General features: G+C 31.6%; 9 protein-coding genes across 9 annotated transcripts; 5 read left to right on the top strand and 4 right to left on the bottom strand.

The window, feature by feature from the left end:
* Positions 1-1,517: 1,517 nt before the first annotated feature.
* On the top strand, positions 1,518-4,499 carry PFK1 (6-phosphofructokinase subunit alpha; the record flags this gene model as incomplete). Its single annotated transcript, XM_064860442.1, has 1 exon — positions 1,518-4,499. One exon carries the CDS (start codon positions 1,518-1,520, stop codon positions 4,497-4,499), a length of 2,982 nt encoding a protein of 993 aa, XP_064717459.1.
* Positions 4,500-5,365: 866 nt separating this feature from the next.
* Positions 5,366-6,271, top strand: PEX21 (Pex21p; the record flags this gene model as incomplete). Its single annotated transcript, XM_064860443.1, has 1 exon — positions 5,366-6,271. The coding sequence occupies one exon, from the start codon at positions 5,366-5,368 to the stop codon at positions 6,269-6,271; it is 906 nt and encodes a 301-aa protein (XP_064717460.1).
* A 499-nt stretch (positions 6,272-6,770) lies between these two features.
* On the top strand, positions 6,771-10,037 carry KEL2 (Kel2p; the record flags this gene model as incomplete). The annotated part of the gene is made up of 1 exon (XM_064860444.1): positions 6,771-10,037. The coding sequence occupies one exon, from the start codon at positions 6,771-6,773 to the stop codon at positions 10,035-10,037; it is 3,267 nt and encodes a 1,088-aa protein (XP_064717461.1).
* Positions 10,038-10,395: 358 nt separating this feature from the next.
* INO4 (Ino4p) lies at positions 10,396-10,917 on the bottom strand (the record flags this gene model as incomplete). Its single annotated transcript, XM_064860445.1, has 1 exon — positions 10,396-10,917. One exon carries the CDS (start codon positions 10,915-10,917, stop codon positions 10,396-10,398), a length of 522 nt encoding a protein of 173 aa, XP_064717462.1.
* A 933-nt stretch (positions 10,918-11,850) lies between these two features.
* PWA37_003939 (uncharacterized protein) lies at positions 11,851-12,828 on the top strand (the record flags this gene model as incomplete). Its single annotated transcript, XM_064860446.1, has 1 exon — positions 11,851-12,828. The coding sequence occupies one exon, from the start codon at positions 11,851-11,853 to the stop codon at positions 12,826-12,828; it is 978 nt and encodes a 325-aa protein (XP_064717463.1).
* A 174-nt stretch (positions 12,829-13,002) lies between these two features.
* On the bottom strand, positions 13,003-13,479 carry PWA37_003940 (uncharacterized protein; the record flags this gene model as incomplete). Its single annotated transcript, XM_064860447.1, has 1 exon — positions 13,003-13,479. The coding sequence occupies one exon, from the start codon at positions 13,477-13,479 to the stop codon at positions 13,003-13,005; it is 477 nt and encodes a 158-aa protein (XP_064717464.1).
* Positions 13,480-13,735: 256 nt separating this feature from the next.
* PWA37_003941 (uncharacterized protein) lies at positions 13,736-16,087 on the top strand (the record flags this gene model as incomplete). The annotated part of the gene is made up of 1 exon (XM_064860448.1): positions 13,736-16,087. The coding sequence occupies one exon, from the start codon at positions 13,736-13,738 to the stop codon at positions 16,085-16,087; it is 2,352 nt and encodes a 783-aa protein (XP_064717465.1).
* Positions 16,088-18,013: 1,926 nt separating this feature from the next.
* On the bottom strand, positions 18,014-19,510 carry WSC3 (Wsc3p; the record flags this gene model as incomplete). Its single annotated transcript, XM_064860449.1, has 1 exon — positions 18,014-19,510. The coding sequence occupies one exon, from the start codon at positions 19,508-19,510 to the stop codon at positions 18,014-18,016; it is 1,497 nt and encodes a 498-aa protein (XP_064717466.1).
* Positions 19,511-21,224: 1,714 nt separating this feature from the next.
* On the bottom strand, positions 21,225-22,199 carry NDJ1 (Ndj1p; the record flags this gene model as incomplete). Its single annotated transcript, XM_064860450.1, has 1 exon — positions 21,225-22,199. The coding sequence occupies one exon, from the start codon at positions 22,197-22,199 to the stop codon at positions 21,225-21,227; it is 975 nt and encodes a 324-aa protein (XP_064717467.1).
* Positions 22,200-23,193: the final 994 nt, after the last annotated feature.

A 23,193-nucleotide genomic window follows, 5' to 3' on the forward strand; every position in this document is an offset into this window, starting at 1 on the left:
AAAATCGTCGAGATAGTGATTTCTATTTACTTAAACAAGAAAGGATTGCCGCCCAAAAGATGGAAGGTTAACTATAAGCGACTGCTCAAGGAATTAACAGAAAAAAAAAAAAATAAGAAAGCACCAATAAACAAAAAAAATGAAATTTTTCAAAACCCACACATCTTTAGCATCCTATAAGCAAATTTTATATCTAAAAAAAGATATTGTTGACGGTTCGTATGTAATAATGTCAAATTAGAAATTGCCTATTTTAGCATGTAGTGTTTTGTTTATATAGTAAATAAAACAAAAAATAAAACAATTACGAAAAAGAAAAAAAAAGATTAAGAAATACCGGAAGTTCAACAGAAAAAAATAAAAGAAAAAACAAAAACAAGTAGACGTCAATTTTTATCATACTGACCCTCTCACTTTTGAGAATTTGGTAACGTACAAGAAATGACCACAGGAAAAAACTGCGCGGAATTGAAATCATCACGAAAAACCCTATTTCGTGAACAATTACAGGGCACATCAAGTTACCAGTGTGAAGTTTCTTTTTTATATTTTCCATTCTCTCCAGAAAGATAAATTTCCCAATATCCTCATTTCTCCCTTTCTCTTCTACCTAGTCAAGGTGTTCTTCAAACAGGGAAGAAAACAAAAGACCCATCTTCTATTTATAAGAAGACAACGATGTCAATGGTAATGACGATGTTACTGATAATGATGATGATGATGATGATGATTAACTACGACTATTACTACTGTTAGTATTTATTAGTGAGAAAGAAAAATAAAAGGTAAACTATTGTAGAAAATGATTAATATCTTCTTATAATCATATATCACATTTATTCATTCCACTACTTTCCCGCAATTGACACCAAGTATTGATCTTTTTTCCTTGTTCGAACGATCTTGCTTTCACTCTGTGTTTCTTCATTTTCTCTTCAATTTTTTTTTTCCATTTCTTTTCTTTTCCTTTCTTTTTCCATTTTTTTTTTTTATCTTTTGAAATGTTCTCTTTTTTTCTTTATTTATTTATTTATTTTTTTCTTTAGTTTTAGACTCAGCAAATACACAAATTTCACTTGATATTAATTTGTAATATATACTCAGAGGTTCATTATGCATGGGCATCTCATTTTCCTTTGGTTTTCCTTCCTTCTAGTAACGTTATATGACCTTTCCTAGATCGCCCTCACCTCTTAGTTACCACAGTTGACTCACTACAGGATTTTTTTTTTTTCACTCTTGTTTCCCATTTTTTCTTTTTTTTATATGTTTTCCTTCAGTAAACTTTGTTAATAGTTCTTTTCTTTTCAAGTTACAACTTATCTTACTTTCTTATTCTTCCCAACTCTTGAAGCTTCTTTTTTTTTATTTCAACTGTTTTTGCTTACTTTCGCTGGACCTTTCTTCCTTTCTGTTTTAATTTGAGAAGGTACAAGGTAATATCTTCTGTTTTTGATAGAAAAATCAGCATTAGATAAGATATATCAAAAACAAAACAAAAAATTAATAATAATAAGATGTCTGGCAAAGAACCTTGCTATGGTGTCGCTTTCAGATCTTTAGTGACCAGTGACGAAGATCTTTTCAAAAAAACTGTCCAGTTTTATCATTCCTTAGGTTTCGCCACTATCAAGGATTTCAACAAGTTTAAACACGGCGAAAACTCTCTTCTAGCTTCCGGTACTTCTGAAGATTCTTTAAGAGAAGTTTGGTTAGAATCCTTTAAATTAAGTGAAATCGATGCTGCTGGCTTCCGTGTTCCACAACAAGAAGCTTCCAATAAAGAACAATCTCAAGGTGCTTTGTTAAAGATTCGTCTTGCTATTAAAAAGGACGAAATTCCATTCACTCAAGATTCTTTGGAAATCACCTATTTCTCTACTGAATTACAGACTTTATTATCTAACTTCCAACCAGCTAAGATTAATGACAACTTATTCTCTTTAGTCGATCCATTAGATAATAAAATCTTCTTCACCAATTTCGCTTCTCCATTAGATAACCAACCAACTTCTAAAGAATTCTTCTTGAACCCCATCGATTCTAAGACCAATTCTGCATCTTCCAACGCTACCTCCACCTCCTCTACTAGCGAAGATGCCTTGACTAAATTAAAGACCTCTTTGGGCTCTTTGAAACCTAAGAAGAAGATTGCAGTCATGACCTCTGGTGGTGACTCTCCAGGTATGTGTGCTGCTGTTCGTGCCGTCGTTCGTACTGGTATCCATTTCGGTTGTGACGTTTACGCTGTATACGAAGGTTACGAAGGTTTGTTAAGAGGTGGTGAACTTTTAAAGAAGATGAAATGGGAAGACGTCAGAGGTTGGTTGTCTGAAGGTGGTACTTTAATCGGTACTGCTCGTTCTATGGAATTCAGAAAGAGAGAGGGTCGTAAGAGAGCTGCTGGTAATTTGATTAGAGAAGGTATTGATGCTCTTGTTGTCTGTGGTGGTGATGGTTCTCTAACTGGTGCCGATTTATTCAGATCTGAATGGCCATCTCTGGTTGAAGAATTGGTTGCTGATGGTGCTTTCACTGAACAACAAGTCGCTCCATACAGAAACCTAACCATTGTCGGTCTTGTTGGTTCCATCGATAACGATATGTCTGGTACTGATTCTACCATTGGTGCTTACTCTGCCTTGGAAAGAATCTGTGAAATGGTCGACTACATCGATGCTACTGCTAAATCCCACTCTAGAGCCTTCGTTATCGAAGTCATGGGTAGACACTGTGGTTGGTTAGCCTTAATGGCCGGTATTGCTACTGGTGCTGACTACATCTTCATCCCAGAAAGAGCTGTACCACACGGTAAATGGCAAGAAGAATTGAAACAAGTTTGTCAAAGACACAGAGAGAAGGGTAGAAGAAACAACACCATTATTGTCGCTGAAGGTGCTTTAGATGATCAATTAAACCCAGTCACCGCTGAACAAGTCAAGGATGCTTTAATCGACTTAGGTTTAGATACTAAGGTCACCATCTTGGGTCATGTTCAAAGAGGTGGTACTGCTGTAGCCCACGACAGATGGTTAGCTACTTTACAAGGTGTTGATGCTGTCAAGGCCGTCTTGGAAAACACCCCAGAAACCCCATCTCCATTGATTGGTATCTTGGAAAACAAAATTATCAGAATGCCATTGGTCGAATCAGTCAAATTAACTAAGTCTGTTGCTGAAGCCATCGAAAACAAGGACTTTGACAAGGCTATCAGTTTAAGAGACACCGAATTCATCGAACTTTATGAAAATTTCTTATCTACTACTGTTAAGGATGATGGTTCCCAATTATTACCAGACAATGAAAGATTGAACATTGGTATTGTCCATGTCGGTGCCCCATCTGCTGCTTTAAATGCTGCTACAAGAGCTGCCACTCTTTACTGTTTATCCCATGGTCACAAACCATACGCTATCATGAACGGTTTCAGTGGTTTAATCCAAACTGGTAACGTTAAAGAGTTATCTTGGATCGACGTTGAAAACTGGCACAACATGGGTGGTTCTGAAATTGGTACTAACAGATCCGTTGCTGCTGAAGATATGGGTACCATTGCTTACTACTTCCAAAAGTTCAAATTTGACGGTTTAATTATCCTTGGTGGTTTCGAAGGTTTCAAATCCTTGAAACAATTGAGAGATGGTAGAAAAGAACACCCAATTTTCAACATCCCAATGACTTTGATTCCATGTACCATCTCCAACAATGTTCCAGGTACTGAATACTCCTTGGGTGTTGACACCTGTTTGAACTACTTGGTTAACTACACTGATGACATCAAGCAAAGTGCTTCTGCTACCAGAAGAAGAGTCTTTGTTGTGGAAGTTCAAGGTGGTCACTCAGGTTACATCGCCTCCTTCACTGGTTTAGTTACTGGTGCTGTCTCTGTCTACACTCCAGAAGATAAGATCAATTTGGCTTCTATCAGGGAAGATTTAACCTTATTAAAAGAGAACTTCAGACACGATAAGGGTGAAAACAGAAATGGTAAGATTGTTATCAGAAATGAAGAGGCTTCTAGTGTCTACAGCACTGAATTGATTGCCAATATTATCTCTGAACAAAGCAAGGGTGTATTCGGTGTCAGAACTGCCATCCCAGGTCACGCTCAACAAGGTGGTGTACCATCTTCTAAGGACAGAGTCACTGCTTCTAGATATGCTGTCAAATGTTGTAAATTCATTGAAAACTGGAACAAGAAAAACCAAGCTAAATCTCCCGACTCTGATGTTCACATATTGAGATTCACCTTCAATGCTCAAGGTGAAAAGATTTCTACAGTCGAAAACGAAGATGACTCTGCTGCGGTTATTTGTGTTAACGGTTCTAAGATCTCCTTCAAACCAATTGCCCACCTATGGGAAAACGAAACTGACGTGGAATTAAGAAAGGGTCAAGAAGTCCATTGGAATGAATTCAACAAGATCAGCGACATTCTTTCCGGTAGATTAAAATTAAGAGCCGAAGTGGCTGCTGCTGAAAACCAACGCCGCTTCTAAGCAATGATTTTCCAAGAACACCTTTTTATTACCCGTTCTAGAAATATTCATTGTTAATTCTTTTTTTAAAATTAAGTTGTTTTACATGATGTGTGCACATTTGTTCTTAATAGCTCATTTACACTACTTAATAACATTATGAGAACGACTATGTAACGTATTAATATCTTTTACTTTTTAATGATAAATCCAAAAATTGTTTATTTTAGTTTTTTTTTTATTTTATATAATAATAACTTATGATACAAAATTATTCTTCTATATATGAATATTGTGCTGTTTTGAATATACAAAGAGCACCTGTATTTTTCAAACTTTATATAATCTATTTTCTACATAATATAATATAATACAGCATAAAGCCATTTAATATACTGTAGGGATGCATATGCATATACATAAATTGAGTCCTCATTAAATATCTATGGTGTTTTCTTGATATATTATTTCATTCTAACAAAAAAGTTTCCTGGCGGGCATGGCATATTAGAACTTGAATATCCACCTGTTTATAGAAGCGTACTCTTTGCTATTGATTATCACACGTCATCATCTTCTTTATTTTGTGTAATTGTTTCTTTTTCTGCCCTTTATTATTCATTCCTAAAAAGTTTCTTTTCTGCGATAAAAAAAAAAGAAAAAGTTAATATATGCCAAAAAAGAAAAATTTTCCTGCTTTTATCTGCTATGATGGCTAACATGTATTAATGTATTATATCACAGAAAGTGTGCAGGTTTCCTACCTTCTATGCAGATTACATAACTTTTTTATAGTATAAAGTTACTTTGTACACTGTTTTATTTAAGGAAAGAAAGAGGTATAGTAGTGCGACATAAGGTTACTTTACTGATTAGAATATACCAATATGTCTAATACATGTCGTGTGAATCCACTAGAACAATTAGGGTCCAAGAGTCGACCCCCATTTAATAATCAAAATTGTGCAAACATATTAAATCAGTCAACAAATAATAATCCTGTATTTCAACATGAATCTAAAGAATCAATTTTTTTCAACCAAGGACAACAGAAATCATTTGCTCAACATGAATCTTTTCCAATGCAAAGTCCAATACTACCAACACTATCTAGAACACATACAATAACTGATGAAGATTCTCTTTCAGACGAATGGTTAACACAGTTTTCTTCAATGAAAGTTTATGATCCTTTAGAATTTACTAATGACTACAAAACTTGGTATGACAAATATGTGTCAGGTAAAACAACTTCTGCTGGGACCAGAATGCAGAATTCTCAAATGAATCGATTTGCTAACATTGGAAATCAAAGACCTTTATTAACAAGAAACTACCAGTCTGGCTATATACCTGTTAAAAGAGCACAAACTGCGATGTTTCAAAGAACAATGACAACTCCACTATCAGCACCAGCAACAGCAGAACAATCTATTGATTCATACTTTGACTTAGAGTTTACCAATTTAGAAAATGAGTTACACAATCAACAAATCAAAAACGATTCTAACACTGAGATATCTACAAATTTTGAACAAATCGAATTTCAAAAGGCTGCCACTGATATTGTTAAAACATGTTCTCTTGAAATTGTATCTTCACCAAATGAAACAAGTAGATCTCAATTACAATCTAAGTTCGCCTCATCCAAATTTATTGGGTTAATGAGAAAAGTTAGTGATGGTGTTGTGACTCTAAAAGATACTAAAAAGGAATTATACACCCCAAAAACTGGTGAAGTTGTTGGAAATGAATATTTTCCAATCTTGGATGAGGGACAGGAAGAATTGTAAGAACGCATTCGATTTCTATTCTCTATTATTATATTTTATTATATCTTAGTGTTTTTCTTATTCATCCGCGTACTATCTATTCTTGAGTTAACTTTACACTTACAATTATATATTCAAATAAATTTTTGCATGTACTAATTAAAACACTTCATTATCTATTTCTATGGCTGTTCATATATCAAGCTTTAGCTTATTTGAAGTAATTTATTTCATTTTGATCTACCTGTCATAAGCCTTTCTGTCACATTTTTTTGTCTGTTTATCCGTTTATCTATGTTCAGCAAAAATCCAAAGACTTTTTTTGAAATTTCAAAAAAAAATGATATAAACAAAGCCATCCTTCTAAACAGCTAATAATAACTAAACCATTCTAATATTTTAAAAGAACTGTGCAAAAATTTGTTTAAACTTCTGGTTCCACTAGATATTTCTTTTTCAAAACTAGATCGTTGATCTAGTGAATTATTTATAAAAAGGCAAATACAGTTGGAAATTTTTAATGGCCGGTTTTAATTTTAAGAAGTTAACCAAGGATAAGCACAAGTCTTCCAAGTCCAACACTGATGAACAGAAAGACCAAAATGGAATAAGTCCCTCTAAATTTCTTCATTTTAATATAAATCATGATAATAAACAGCTGCATAATTCTTCCAATCCACTACCGAAACCGAATCAAGCTCTACCACCTGTACCACAGAAAACACCATTAAATGAAAGTCGTTCGTTAAATAATATTTCCTATCAAAGACAACAACTATATAATTCATCACAAGCAAGGGTATATCCCACTCCACAACCTTTTGGTCAAAGAAGTGTATCAGGAGCTACTCAATTGATGCAAGTGAAACAACAAGAACAACAAAGACAACAACAGTCACAAAGCAGACTAACAGTGCAAGGATCCAATGAATCAAATACTTCTACCCATGATAATTCTCAACAGTCACAACATTCTTCTCCTTTATATAATCCTTATTCGCAAACTCAAGTATCTGTACCTAAAAATAACTTATTAAATACTCCCCCAGTGACTCAAGAACCTATAGTTTGGAACAGAATCAAATTAAAAAACTCACCATTTCCTCGTTATCGACATGTTGCCTCCGCTTATGGCACAGATGATGATCGAGTATTTGTCATTGGTGGACTACACGATCAGTCCGTATACGGTGATGTATGGATCATTAAATCTTTAGAGAATGGTACCCGATTCGAATCCAGCACAGTAGATATCAGTGAAACTACTCCACCACCTAGAGTTGGTCATGCTGCTACTTTATGTGGAAATGCATTTGTAGTGTTTGGAGGTGATACACATAAGGTCAACAAAGATGGATTGATGGATGATGACTTATATTTGTTCAATATTAATTCCTATAAATGGACCATTCCAAACCCAGTTGGTCCTAGACCATTGGGTAGATATGGCCACAAAATATCCATTATTGCTCCGACACCAATGAAGACCAAATTGTATCTATTTGGTGGTCAATTTGACGACACGTACTTTAATAATCTAGCTGTATTTGATTTATCGTCCTTTAGAAGACCTGATTCTCACTGGGAGTTTTTGAAACCAAAGACTTTTATTCCACCGCCTTTAACAAATCATACAATGGTATCATATGACAATAAATTATGGGTATTTGGTGGAGATACTTTACAAGGTCTAATAAATAAAGTTTTTATGTACGATCCTGATATTAATGATTGGTGCATTATCGACACATGTGGGGCAGGAGATGATGATGGCAATATTCCTCCACCAATGCAAGAACACGCTGCTGTTATGTATGGCCATTTGATGTGTATTACCGGTGGTAAAGATGAATCAGATAATTATTTGAACACAGTATACTTCTTGAACTTAAATACTTTTACATGGTACAAATTACCCTTCTTAACTGTGGGTATTCCACAAGGTAGGTCTGGACATTCAGTAACACTGCTAAAAAATAACAAATTATTAATTATGGGTGGTGATAAGTTTGATTATTCTCGACCTGAAGAATTTGACCTTCATACTTCGGAAACCGACATGGGCAATGGAACCATATTATATACATTAGACTTATCAAAATTAAAAGATTTATGTCCCGGCATTATGGATCGAGTTCCAAGTGCCAAAATTCCTGGAAACAATGTCGCAAAGTTATCTAATAAAGAAAATTACCCTTCAACCCCACAAGCTTCCAACAAAGAGTTTAACAATGAACAAAAAACAACTAACAGTGTCATCCAAAAGGATATTAATAAGTTACCTGAGCTTGCAGCTCATAATATTTTAACACCACATACAATATCAGAGAATCAAAAAACACCCAAAGTTGAAGATGAAGAAACTTTTGATAGTACTCCCGAAAATAACATGGCCGTGACACCAACTTTTGAAGAAAACTCTTATTTTAAAGATGAAAATCAAAAGGAATTATTAGAAAAGGTAGTAACTCCAAGCTCGAAAGATAATGAAGAGCATACCTTTGAGGACTCCGATTTACATGAGGAAGCAACTCCTGAAATCGAAGTAGCTATTCGAACGCCTATTAAGAGTGAGCACTTATTCCAGGTCAAAGAATCCCCTATCAAAAATATTACTAATAATGATTCTGTTAATATTGATAATGTAACATCAGAATTAGATAAGCAATTTACTCCAATTTCTGATAAACAAGGCCACCTCAGTTCCGTAGATCAGTTGCAAAACAACACAAACATGATGAAACATTCTACATTAACCAACTTCAGTAGTACTACCACTAAGACAAGCCCTAAACAGACATCACCTCATGGATCTTCACCCCACATTAAAGGAGATACAGAATCATTAGCTAATTTTTCTCCCAAAAATAATACCACACCTCAATCAACAATGATTCAGGTAGATTATAAGATATTAGAAGACTTACAGTTTGAATTAAAAAATCTAAAACAACTAACAACAGATAAGGCCAACGAGGCAAGTAATCATATATTGGGATTGGAGGAAGAAAATAAGAAATTAAAAGAATCGTTGAGGGAACATTTGGCAAAAAATAACCAAAAAAGTGACATAGTGGAGGAAAATAAAAAGTTGTGTAATTATATTAATACTTTAAAAGGATTATTGAATGAAAAATTTTTGGATTTAGACGTGTTAAATGTGATTATCAGAAAACAAAATTCGACAATTGACAAACTTATGTCTGATGAAAACTTCAGAGATAAATATGTCTCATTAGAGAAAAAATATCAATTAGTTAGTGCAGAAAATGAAGAGTTGAAAAATAGATTAGAACAATATGAGAATGATTTTATTGAAAATATCAAAGTATATTCGAATAATATCGAATCATTATTAGAAGGATGGAAAAGTTATTTTAGTGACTTCTCAACCACAAGTCATATGCTAGAAGATGATATAAAAATCTCATACGAGGAAATGTCCCTTGAATCTCCGCGTCACAAAGCAGTAGTGGGTAAGCTATCAAAACAACTAGACGATCTCTTGGTTAAAAGCAAAGATTTAAGTCACTCCAGAGGTAAATTAGATGCAGAGTATCATAGATTAGAGAGAAGACATAGATCTTTAAGTCAAGATTTACTATCACAAAAATCTTTTGATGAAATAGAAGAGGAAGAAACAGATAACCATAATACTATTACTCTTGATGAAGTAAAAACCCTCCAATTAGCACAAGAGGAATTAGAAAAATATCGGAAGAAAAATAAAGCTCTACAAGATGAAATTGAGCAATTAAAGGAAAAAGTTAATGGAACCATTAAATAAGATATATTTATATTATTGTAAAAAGTACATATACATTCAGATATATATTGAACAATTTTTTTTTAAATGATGAATTCGTAAATTTTGTGAAAAGTTAATTCTTGAAAGTCAAGTGATGCAAGACTAATCACATAGTGAAAGTGCAATAACAAAAAAAAAATTAAAAAAAAACATATTTAACTATAATATCATATATACATGTAATATTTTTTTTAAAAAAATACATATCATGACAGTATAAATATTTTTTGTAAAATAATACACATTACAGATTAATTGCCAAACACAACTTTATGTGACAATTCTATCTTCATCAAAAACAAAAAAATTCTTTTGTTTTAATTATGTCCGTTCATTCTCAAGGAGATGACAATAAGTCAAGGCCATCTTCTAGTTCCCACACAAGATTTCTATCGATTAATTCTTGTTCCGAAATATTTCCATATGCCTTGATTTGTTCTCGAAGCCTTTTGTTTTTTAAATATAACCATTTAAGATATGCCATTGTCTTTAAGTAAATAATTAATTCTGATCTATTTTCGGTAGTTTTTAACCCAGGAACCAACCCAACCAGGTCATCGTATATCGAACGAATCATTTCTCGTCTTTTTTTTTCAGATGTGACATGATTTATGCGAACTTGGTGGTCTGTTAATCTCTTTGATTTTTTATTGCGTTGCTTTCTGACTTTCTTTGTTGTCTCTTCTGTCATATATACCACTTGACTCACTAAATTGGTATTGTCGGGTGTTGTAGCAGGAATAGCGCTAGTAATACCTCTATCACCACTTAAAGCATTCTGACTATTAGTATCTATAGCAATATTATGTGAAAATAAATGACCCTTATTTTTGGATGTGCTACTTTCCATCGTCGCCATTAATCCAAATTAACAATATCTAAATACTAATAAAAAAATATAAATAAGAATATTTAAAAATTTTGCGGTAAATTAACTTCTTAATTTGGTACTGATGAAGCTAGTATAAATAACAGACTTTAGATTTAGCAAAATATCTTAAACTACATAAAACTTGTTCGTATCGCCTTCTTGCATGTGATTTTTAAAGGTAACAGATTTCACCTTTTCTTTTTCTTTTAAATGGTCATTGTATATTAGCTTTTCATTTTTCAATTTTTCTGAAGTTTGTTTTTTATCTTTGACATGACAGTAATAAAGTGTGAAATAAGAAAAAAAATAATCAAGTTTGTGTCATAGAAAATAAAATGTCGGAAACAATTCCAATTCTTATATATTATTATTTTAAAATAAATCTAAATACATGTCTAAGCCTTTAATAAAAAAAAAGCAAGGTCGAAAAAACAAAAATAAGAAATTATGGATAAACAATTTATTCAATGAACATTTACCTAGCTGATTATCATTTCCTAAATTTTTTTCTTTCCTTTCTATTTAAAAAATGTTCTTTTTGAACCAGCAATAGATATATAAATATATATGCATATATATATTTACATGTATTACTAAGAGTAAATCACATCATCTTCTTCCTCCATAAATTCAGATTAATTTATTTATTTTCTTTCTCGTTCAATATGATATGTTGCCAAAAACAATCAACGAATAAAAAAATTTTTTTTTAAAAAGAAATAGAAGATTAATTTAACAAATAAGAACTTTTAATATACTATCCTTGTTTTTGGTGCACAACGCCTTGTAAAGATTAGAGCATTAGCTATTTATAAAAACATTTTATCATTGTCATTAAAGTAACTGATATCCTTTACAAAAAATCGAAAATACAATAAAAGAAAAAAAAAACAAAAAGGAATTGATAGGATCATACAAACAATGAAAATCGATACAAAATATTTAGGGATCGATATTCCCGATTCTATCTTAGATTTTAAAAATATTCCCACTGCAACCAAATACATAACTGGAACCTATGTATATTTCTCTATTATCCTATATATTTCAATACATGCCATGTATGATGGTGAGCCTGGAGGAAATGTGTTCAATCCGATGGTCCAATTGATCCCTAGCCAAGTTTTGAAATACCCATACGCTATCGTTACCTCGAATTTAATTGATACAAAATTATGGAAATTTATTGTTACTCTAATCAACCTCTTGATAGGTGGTACGTTTATCGAGAATAATTGGAACAGTGCTGCGGAGATGTTTAAATTTGTGCTAGTTGTTGGATCTATTACCAATTTTATTAATTTAGTAGCAACTAATTTCTTTTCGTTGATTTTACCAAATATTAGTTTAGACACGCCATTAGATGGGAATTATAGCATAATAATTGGGTTTGCAATAATTTATAAACAATTGTTGCCGGAGACTACGATAATCGATTTCAAGTATCCATTTGAAAAAAATTTCAGGTTTAAATTATTACCAATTTTCATTACTTGTTTTATGACGATCACTCAATTGTTTTGGTTCCACCATTTTGCTGATCTTTTATCAATTTGGATCAGTTTTATGTGTTGTTGGGTTTATTTAAGGTTTTTCCAACAATTACCAATGAATAATGGAGATGAGGAAGGTTACGTCAAGGGTGATGCATCAGATACATTTGAACTAATCTACTTTTTCCCAGACGTGATCAAACCTTTCCTAAGACCTGTTTTTAACTGGATATATGATTTAGTGGTAATCAGATTAGATATCATCACTCCATTTGATATGGAAGAAATAGATAAAGGTAATGATATTGCAATCAAACGTGGTGCCAAGAAAATTACAAGTTCTACAGAAGACAGACGCAGACAGTTGGCTTTACAGGTCTTACAGGAAAGAATGTCTTTTCCATAAAAACAACACAAGCACAAAAAATAACTAATAAAAGATTCTCAAACTCTAGACAAATGTATACATATATATGTGCATATGATTTTGTGTGTATTTTTAAAGTCTCTCCCACTTGGAAGCCACCTAGTACAATTTGTGGCTGAATAATTAACTAATCATCTATAAATACAATTACATTTATATATATCTATATATATGTATGTATGTACATGTAGCTAAACCCGGTATTACCAGGTCTAAATTCTTAACTTTATCCTTATCATAGCTATAAAAAAGCCAAGGAAAGAAATACAAATCGGAGAAATAAAAGATAAAGTAAAAAAAAACGGAACAAAGCAACATGAAATCAAAGACAACGGAAAGTTTTTCAATTTCTCGAGAAAAAAAGGCGGGACAAAAATCTGTGATTTTTTTTATTGTTCGGGGATTTTTTTTTGAAGAAAATGTTTGAATTTTCTTTTGTCTTTTTATTTTTGGTTTGCAACTCCTTTGTTTACAAACTTTTTGTTGACGAAAACAACACCAAAGAGGCAAGAACGTTGTTATGAGATCATTTCTAGTGCAGGAAACGAGCAGCCGAGTAAATAAACAAAACAGAACAAAGCATATCATCAACAATAAAAAATAACAAAGAAACAAAAAAAAAAGAAACATTTTAGGATTTCAGAAAGTTGGGCCGATTTGGTTTCTTAATGCTAAGATGAATGGCCCCAGCGACATTTGGCAACAAAATATTGTATTATTAGGTCGATGGGTAATATATAAATACATAAGCATAGTACAATCGTGAAACTCATCAGACATTTTTACGTATATACCTAATCATCTTCTTCTAGCTTGAATCTACGCAAAGTACAAGCGCTGAAGAATCAGATAAACGAATCAAATTAGATAATAGCATCAATAAAAAATGCAGCTGAATGATGTGTTATTGGCACTTTCTGTGCTCTCCTATGTCACTACTACCCAAGTAAATGCGTGGTCTCCAACCAATGGCTATGCTCCTGGTAATGTTTCGTGCCCAGGTGGTACACTTATAAGAAGTGCAACCGGTTTATCTCAAAATGAAATTGAATGGTTGAAAAAGAGAAATCCAATCGCTAAAAGTGCCCTACATGATTTCTTGACTCGTGGTACTACCAACTTTTCAAATACTGATTTAGTGGAGAAACTGTTTAGTGACGATAAGAATGTTCCAAAGGTCGGTATTGCTGCTTCCGGTGGTGGTTACCGTGCTATGTTATCGGCTGCAGGTATGGTTGCTGCCATGGATGACAGAACTTACGGTGCCGATGAACATGGTTTGGGTGGTCTTCTACAGGGTGCCACTTATTTTGCAGGTCTTTCTGGTGGTAATTGGTTAACTACTACACTAGCTTGGAACAACTGGACTTCTGTTCAAGATATCTTAAATAATTTAAGTGCCACCAACACTTCCTCCATATGGGACCTTGAAAATAGTGTATTGTCGCCAGGTGGTGTCAATCAAACATTAACAGCTCAAATTTTTGAAGCAATTAGACAAGAAATTGACTTAAAAGTGGCTGCCGGATTTAAAGTCTCTTTGGTTGATGTTTGGGGTCGTGCTCTTTCCCGTTATTTCTTCCCTAACTTGCCAGAAGCTGGTTCTGCTTTAACATGGTCTAGTATTAGGGACTTTGATGTCTTCAAGAATGCTGGGATGCCATTCCCCATCAGTGTTGCCGATGGAAAGTATCCAGGTTCCACCATCTCGAGTACCAACTCTACCGTCTTTGAATTTAATCCATTTGAAATGGGCTCTTGGGATCCAACCTTGAACGCTTTTACAGATGTTCAATATTTAGGTTCTAAAGTAGACAATGGTTTACCAATTGAAAGTGATCAATGTATTGCTGGATTTGACAATGTTGGGTTCATCACTGGTACCTCTGCTGATATTTTCAATTTGGTGTCTGGATCTTCCTTTACTGCTATTATTTCAGCTTTTGCAGCAAAATTTTTACCTAATGCTACCGGCGATGACACCGATATTGGTATTTATGCTCCAAACCCATTTAAGGGCATCAGTACCATGGATGCTGACTATTCTATTGCTTTATCTAAATCTGATACTTTATATTTAGTAGATGGTGGTGAAGATGGTGAAGTTATCCCATTTGAACCATTATTGCAAAAGAAACGTGATCTAGATGTCATTTTTGCCTTTGACAATAGTGATGATACAGATGAACAATGGCCAAATGGTAATTCTTTAGTTCAAACTTATCAACGTCAATTCACTTCCCAAGGTAGACACTTTGCTTTCCCATATGTTCCAACAACAGAAGTTTTTGTCAAAGAAGGCTTGAACAAAAGACCTACTTTTTTTGGTTGTGATGCCTCAAACTTAACTGAATTAGCCTATGTCCCACCATTGATTGTCTACATTCCAAACACTGAATATTCGTACGCCTCAAATACAAGTACTTTCAAATTAAGTTATGATCTTGAAGAACGTATTGCTATGATTCAAAATGGGTTTGAAGCCATGACAATGGGTAATTTAACCAAAGATCCTGATTTCGTAGGATGTGTTAGTTGTGCCATTATGAGACGTAAACAAGAAAGTCTAAATATTACTTTACCAGATGAATGTGCAAAATGTTTTTCCACATACTGTTGGAATGATAAATCCACTTCCATTTCTTCAAATTTAACTACTAGCTCAAGCAACAGTACAGCTACTATGACTTTAACTGGTGGTTATCACAACACTACGTTATTAGGCTCAATGAGCGCCACTGCGACCGGTAAGACCAACTCCATATCTTCTGCTTCATCTTCAACTAAATCTATCTCCGAAGCACATGAGCCTGGTAATTCTTCAGACTTAACTACTAGCTCAAGCAACAGTACAGTTACTATGGCTTTAACTGGTGGTTATCACAACACTACATTATTAGGCTCAATGAGCGCCACTGCGACCGGTAAGACCAACTCCATATCTTCTGCTTCATCTTCAACTAAATCTATCTCCGAAGCACATGAGCCTGGTAATTCTTCAGACTTAACTACTAGCTCAAGCAAAAGTACAGTTACTATGGCTTTAACTGGTGGTTATCACAACACTACATTATTAGGCTCAATGAGCGCCACTGCGACCGGTAAGACCAACTCCATATCTTCTGCTTCATCTTCAACTAAATCCATCTCCGAAGCACATGGAGCTGGTAACATGTTGAACGCCAAAAATGTATTAGGTACCATGGCTTTGATAAGAGTCATTTACAGTCTATTGTAAACGCTATCGATGCATGTCATGTGTTTGGGTTCTTATTTTTAATCTATTCTTTTATTTTGATATGTACAGATATATATAAATATATTTTGATACCAATTTTCAATGTAACGATATGCTAAGTTAGTTATTTTGATTATTATTTTTTTATTTTGTGAAGAATATACGAAATGTTCCCTGTTTTTTATTTCTTTGAATTACTTCATAGTGGTTTTTAACGAATTCTTGAAAAGATTTTTAGTTATAATGCTTGTAAGCTAAACGTCAATTATTCTGCTGAAATTGAAACATTAATAGAGAACTAGAAACAAATATAGACATGCCAACAGAGGACGCAAATAAACGTATGGAATACAACAAAAATAACTGCCTATTTTGAAAATCCAATATCATGAACTGTCTCTAAATGAAAAGTATTTATATGTACCTCTTTGATACTCAGGGCCATATATTATAAATAATCATATATTTTATATATGTAAGAGCAATATTCCTTAACCTTCCCTTTAGAGAATAAACACATTAAAAAAACGCCATTAAAATTGTACAAGAATGATATCTTACAATTTCTTCCATCACATTGGAAATAAATAGATAGCCTTATTCATTACTATACTCTTTACTCTTAATAAAAAGTTCATAATTATTGCCGTTTTATTTTTCATAGGTGTATATATTTCATCAAATATATTACTAATTGTGGATTATAGATTCTACATTATACATATTTCTAATTAAAGAAATAACTCATCACCTAAACTTATAGTAAGGCATCCCAGCATCCCTCACAAATTTTAAAAGATCTTCCAAATTAGTATCAGCATCTAATCTAATTCACAAAAATGAATAATTTATCTGTTTCATTAATATTGAATATTACATCATCAGTTTTATCACCGTATCTACTTGTTTTCATTGGGTATTTCCGGCACATTCCAAAAATGCCCCAAATGTTAGTCATACATTTTTCAAATTTATAAACTTAATCTGTACCCAGCCTAGTGTTTAAAATTTATCTTTCCAAATAAATCAAGGTCATTCATTGATAAATAACCAAATTACTAAATTGTTCAAAGATAAACGTAATAACACCCATCTTTACTTCTGCAGATGATTCTCGAGCAAATGATATGGTAGAGCAGGTTAAATTTAATCTTTTTTAACAGACTATTGTACTCTTTTATTAACTATGAGTTAATCTAATAGTATATAGTTTTGTGCTATTCACTTCAGTACATTCATGCATAATGTTTTTTTTGAATTTATTTATTAAAAAATTATCATAAATTAGGGTGGAAGTTCCTGATCTAAACATCAACAGGATCCTTTCTTTAGGTTGAAAAGTTATTACTTCTAAAAAATCGACAACATTGAAAATGGTATATGGTAATTTAAAATTACTTATCATTCCACTGTAGATTAAGGAAATATCGATAGATTGTACAGCAAAGATATCAACAAATGTGTCAAAACAACATAAAGTAAAAAATATATATACCATACAGTAAAGATCTATATCTATGGTAAAACTTTGAAAAACTCTTAAACTATGTTAAACATATGTGCCCATGCTTGCTGAGTAGTTGAAAAGTCTGTTATCAAACTTAAAAAAAGATACTTGAAGATTATTACTTAACTTAATATTTTTTTCCCACTTTTGTTCATATTAATGAAATGCAAAATATTGAACATTTACAAAAAAAAAATAAACATAAATGAGTGATTGATCTGTTTAATACCTGACTGCCTAATGCCTGAAGAATATAAAGTAGTATTCTTACTAAAGATTAAAAAATGGAATATATGTTTTCTATATATTAGTAATTAAAAGAAGGCAATTATTTCATGACATAATTGCAGATAGCGTATCATAAAAAGAACAATGTCGTTAATGGTTTAAATGTGTAAAAATGTATTTTATTTGTCTCATTAAGATTTTTCTTCAAAATTGTCAAGTTCATTTGATGTATTAGTGGAATCAGGATCAAGTGTTGAAATATTCGTTTGATTTTTATTTAAATCATTATATTGACTCACTGTGTCAGGATTGACAATATGTAACATTCCCTCATTTACATTATGAAGTGAAGAGGCACTAAATATATCTCTATCATAGTAATGTGGTTGTTCAAAGTTATAAGTTGTGTTAGTTACAGTGTTGGCTAAATGTGGAGATGTTGGGGAAGTAATAAATTCAGTTTGTGAAGAGTCACTAAATGAATCAGAATTATGTTTATTCTTAGGGCTCATCCAACTTAGATCATTTGGAATTACAGGTATTACGGTAGCGTTCTGTTCAGTCTCACCAAATGAGTATGGTTGGTGTTGAATAGTTTCTTTATATTCTGTGTATTCATCAGAAACTGGTTTTCTTCTTCTCCAGAAAAAGAAGAATAATACACCAACTAAAAGTAATACACCACACACTACACCAACTACAATACCTGCAATTGATCCACCACTTAGCTTATGATGAGAAGGGGTAGTTCCCTTATTAATAGAAGATAATCCTAATGTGCTAGTAGATGTAGTAATTTGTTGGATAGAAGTAGCTGTCACATAAATTGTTGTTTGAACGTTCCCCATTTGAGAAATGACAGATTGAGTGATTATATCTGTCGAGTATTGGATAGATGTTATGTATGAAATTTTTTGTGTGGTTATTATATTACTATTACTTAGAGTTTTAGTAACTGTGAGTACTGGTGTTGATACTTGTGCGGAGGATGTTGTTTGTGTTGTACTTGGTGTTAGCGTGGAAGTAAATTTAGATGTACTAGTTGATAATGAATTTTCCAAACTCTGTGTGGTTGACTGTATTTTATTATTATTTGAAGTTATTGATGGTGAAAAGATGCTTACTGAACTAGAAGCTATAAGGCTAGTTGATGGGCTTGTCGTGGATTTTTTAGTTTGGCTATTAATAGTAGATATTATAAGGGTTGTTGATGAGGAAAATGTAGAAGATGTGGAAGTAGAAGTAGAAGAAGTAGTAGGTGTGATAATACTACTTGATGAAGTTGAGGATAACGTGGAGGTTCTTTTGGTGGCAGTAACACTATTTGTTTCTATATTCACAGCAGTATTGATATAGAGATCAATAGCTGATACCCCACCACAATTCTGGTAGGGCCATCCATTACATGAAATATCACACTCTGCATTAGAGGAAGTAGATAATATTGAATTGATTTGCTCCACTGAGTTACCACAATAACAATCTCCACCATTTAGTAGAGCTACGATATTAGAATTATCACATTGTTGTTGACAATAACTTACCGATTGGTACATATACCAACCTTTTGACGTTAGTCCTAAAGCTTGAATGACATCTTGATTGTAACAACCAATATATTTATAGTCAGCCACAACTAAAGAACACAGGCAGATCAGATGAAATAAAAATAATGTCATTAAATGCATATTAATAAATATATGTGTATAAATATGTATATGTGTATAAAAACATAAAGTAGAAAATTAACAATGACGGTATTTATTACAGTTATAACTTCGAGATAATCAATTAGAATTAACGAATCAGATAAGCTATTATAATTGATTTCAAAGCAAAACAAAAATAGACTCTTCGAACATAGATCTTCAGATAATAAATTATATTAGTCTGTCTAATTCTATTCAAAAGTAAATAAAAATGCAAAATTTTACCTTAATGAGAATAGCTAGGTAGGTTATCTTAAGAGATGTTCTCGACTTAATCGTTCCTCCCCTTAGAAAAGGTCAGGATAAGTGAAACCAGAAGAAAGAGGGAAAGCAAGGAAGTATTACAAAAAAGAAGAAGATATAGAACTTACAGCCAACTTCGGATAGTTCTAAAGTTCTATAATTATTTAGCCATGTTGGAAATAGTAATTAAATTGTAGTTTTCTTTTTTTAACTCTAAAATAATTTAGCACTCAATCGAAAAGCTGTGTTGTTGCAGCAACCAGACAAACTTTTTCTCTTTCCTTTCTTTTTATTTTTGTTTATTTGTTTCCTTTGTAGGTTATTTATTTTGTTTGTTTGTTTGTTTGTTTTTTCTATTTATTCCATATTGTTTTAATTTTTTAATTGTTCATCGCTTATTTATGTATCTATTATTTTTTTAAAAGTACAATAGTGAATTTTTGCAAAATTTATAAATTTCTTCTTGAATAATACAAAGGGAAATAATAGTAATATAAACAATAGAATGAACAAAGAGGTGAAGTTGGAAAAATGACAGTTTTTGGAAATATTCAGGAAATAAACAATAAAAAAGTTTTGTTTTTTTTTTTTAAAAAAAGGATCTGATGTATGTTACACCGAGATAGAAAAGGATCGGGCAAGAAATAATTATTCTGTGTTTTCCTAGTGACTATAGCCATATAAAGTTAGGGTTTGTCAAAAAATCTTAGAGTCATTCCTTTACGTGAACATTATATATTTAGCTCAGATAGAATAACTAGTATCAACAAGATAAAGAAATAATGGTTATGCTTTAAGTGGTTTATTTTCTTGTTTCATGAATGATAAGTGAGATTAAATATTTAGTGAGTGAGTAAAGAGCAAAAAAAAAAATACAGTCCAACAATAAATGAGTGTAAGCATTACATTGTTCCCATATTTGATAAAATGATCTTAACGATTAATATGTAATTATTTGTATAGTATCGTAGCGAATTTTGAAAAAAAAAAAAACATTTATTTAGAGGTTATAAAAGGTGATTGAATAAGAAGCTAAGAATTTTCTCTTTTTACAAATATACCAAGTATTTTAATTTTTAAACAATTTTTCGTCGCTATTTTTTCTTTCCTTCTTGGTTAAAAAGAATATTAAACTGATCTCCCATTTCAACATTGCAATTCTAATCATTCAAATCATTTAAAAGGAGAAATAGGATATAATAATCTTACATCACATAATTTCCCTCAATATTTCAGGTGAAAGTTTGTTAAAACATAGTAAACTCATTGACAAATTATTGAACACCCAATTATATGTCTTTTTAATTTTTATTTGTCAAAAATTTTATCTAAACGCCAAGCAAGTCTATTAAATAACATGTATATATAAAATTGTATATTTAAAGCATTCCCCTTATAAAAAATTTATCTGATTGTAATGTTTTTCCTTATTTTTATTTTACGATAAAAATTAATTCACCTGCGTTTTGAAAAACTCAATTAGTGAAATATTTAAAAATAAAATGATTTTTTTAGTTAAAAGTTCAGGTCTGATTGTATTTATACAATAGCCTGCTACAAGCGTTGTAGGCTCACCATAGGCCATTGCATCTTTCTTAAAAACTGAATTTGCAATAATTATTATTCCATTCCCCATATCGATCCATATCCCTAATATGTTGAAATATGGAAATATTTGGTTCATTGACAATATTTTATTTTTTGTTTTGCGCTTATTTTTATTGTACATATTATTTTCGATTGAGGAACAAAAATCATCTAACGAAGACTCTTTTGAATCTCTAATTATAAAATAATTTTGAAAAAAAGATTTTTTAAAAATGTCAATTAACGATTGAAATGTATTCTTTTTCAACTTTATTTCTAAATTACTTTGTTTATTAAACCAGCACTGCCATTGCTGAATTATATTTCTCCAAAGAGTAAAACTGATTGTTTGAATTATGCTTTTAAATCTCAGAAATGATGTTAAATAAGAACAATTATTAAATAATTTAAAAAATTTCTCTAAAGGAACCAATTTTTCTTTTAGACATTTATCGTATTTAAACAAACTTAAAAGTGCAGGTTGTTTCGGATGTTTCATTAAAAAAGGAGGATGTTCTTCTTTTTTAATATTTGATAAACTAGAGGACTCATTTAAAAACGATTTAGTCTCAAATAAAGTTGAATCTTGCAATTGACAGATTTCAAGGTTATAATCCCAATTTAAATATACGTAAAAACTATTATAGGTGCAAGTATAATTTAAATCTTTTAAATTTCCCAAATGATCTTCGAATAGTTGAAATAGCTTGCCAGGTGGTGCCTGAAAAGTAAGTCTGTCATATTCCATTATAACTGAAATCATATTTTGCGTGGTTTCCTTTGAATAACCATTCTGCATAGACAATTTATTTGAGAAGAGCGGAATTCTTGTACTCATGCTTAAATTGATTGTTTTCGTTATGTAAAATAAAGAAAGAACTTGAATATCTTAGGAAAATATTATATTAATAGTTTGTTGTTTAAAAATGAAATTCAATATTCCATTAACTTTTATTTTTTTAAAGTATATTTAACCGCCAAGATGAAAATATGTTCAGAAGACGTATTATAAAAGAACCCAAGAAAAATATATATGTAACACGACAGAGAAATGAAAAAGATAAGCTTTTAGAAGAAAATTTCATATGACAGAGGTAATGATCAATATTGCTGATAACCTGTGTAAATTTCTAGTGTCATATAATCCTATTTTTTTTAAAAAAAAGTTATGTTACTATTGTAGCTGTTTAGACTTTATCATAACTTCATATTACGTTTCTTTATGTATCTTATATAAAAATTAATTAGTCATAGATTTTTTAAGGTTTATAACTTATTAATACATATTTTTAATACTTTCTACGAGTCAATATTATCTAATAAAATACTTGACCAATGTAAAAATGAAAACATGACAGATCTGTATAATCTTTAATTTACTAATGTTAATTATACTTTCTAAAAAAGAAGCTTATCATGGTTTCTATATAAGACACAGAAAAATAAAGTCATCCATCCGTATTCCTCTTTCAAAGAGTACCATATTTTATAGAATAATTTTTTACAATAACTTCATCGATAATAAGTATTACACACACAATTAATATATACCACCCCGGGTAGAAAATCCCGTATTCAAGAATTAAAAACTTCTCTTCATAAAATTATAGTCCTTATTTTCTTTTTTATTTTGATATCATTTTAACTTTACAAAAGAAATTCATAATTATTAAGTGTAATGAGGATAAACAGAAATCATTGAAAGTACATTACTTATTTAGGTACATTCTGTTTTTAACAAAACAAGCTGAAGTGATTACAATATTAATATGCAGCTCTTCATTAATCACTTTCTTTACACCATTAAACCATAAGCTATTTGGGTACAACTA

Source organism: Arxiozyma heterogenica (assembly GCF_036370985.1).
Source record: "Arxiozyma heterogenica strain weizmannii chromosome Unknown scaffold_5, whole genome shotgun sequence".
NCBI lineage: Eukaryota > Fungi > Ascomycota > Saccharomycetes > Saccharomycetales > Saccharomycetaceae > Arxiozyma > Arxiozyma heterogenica.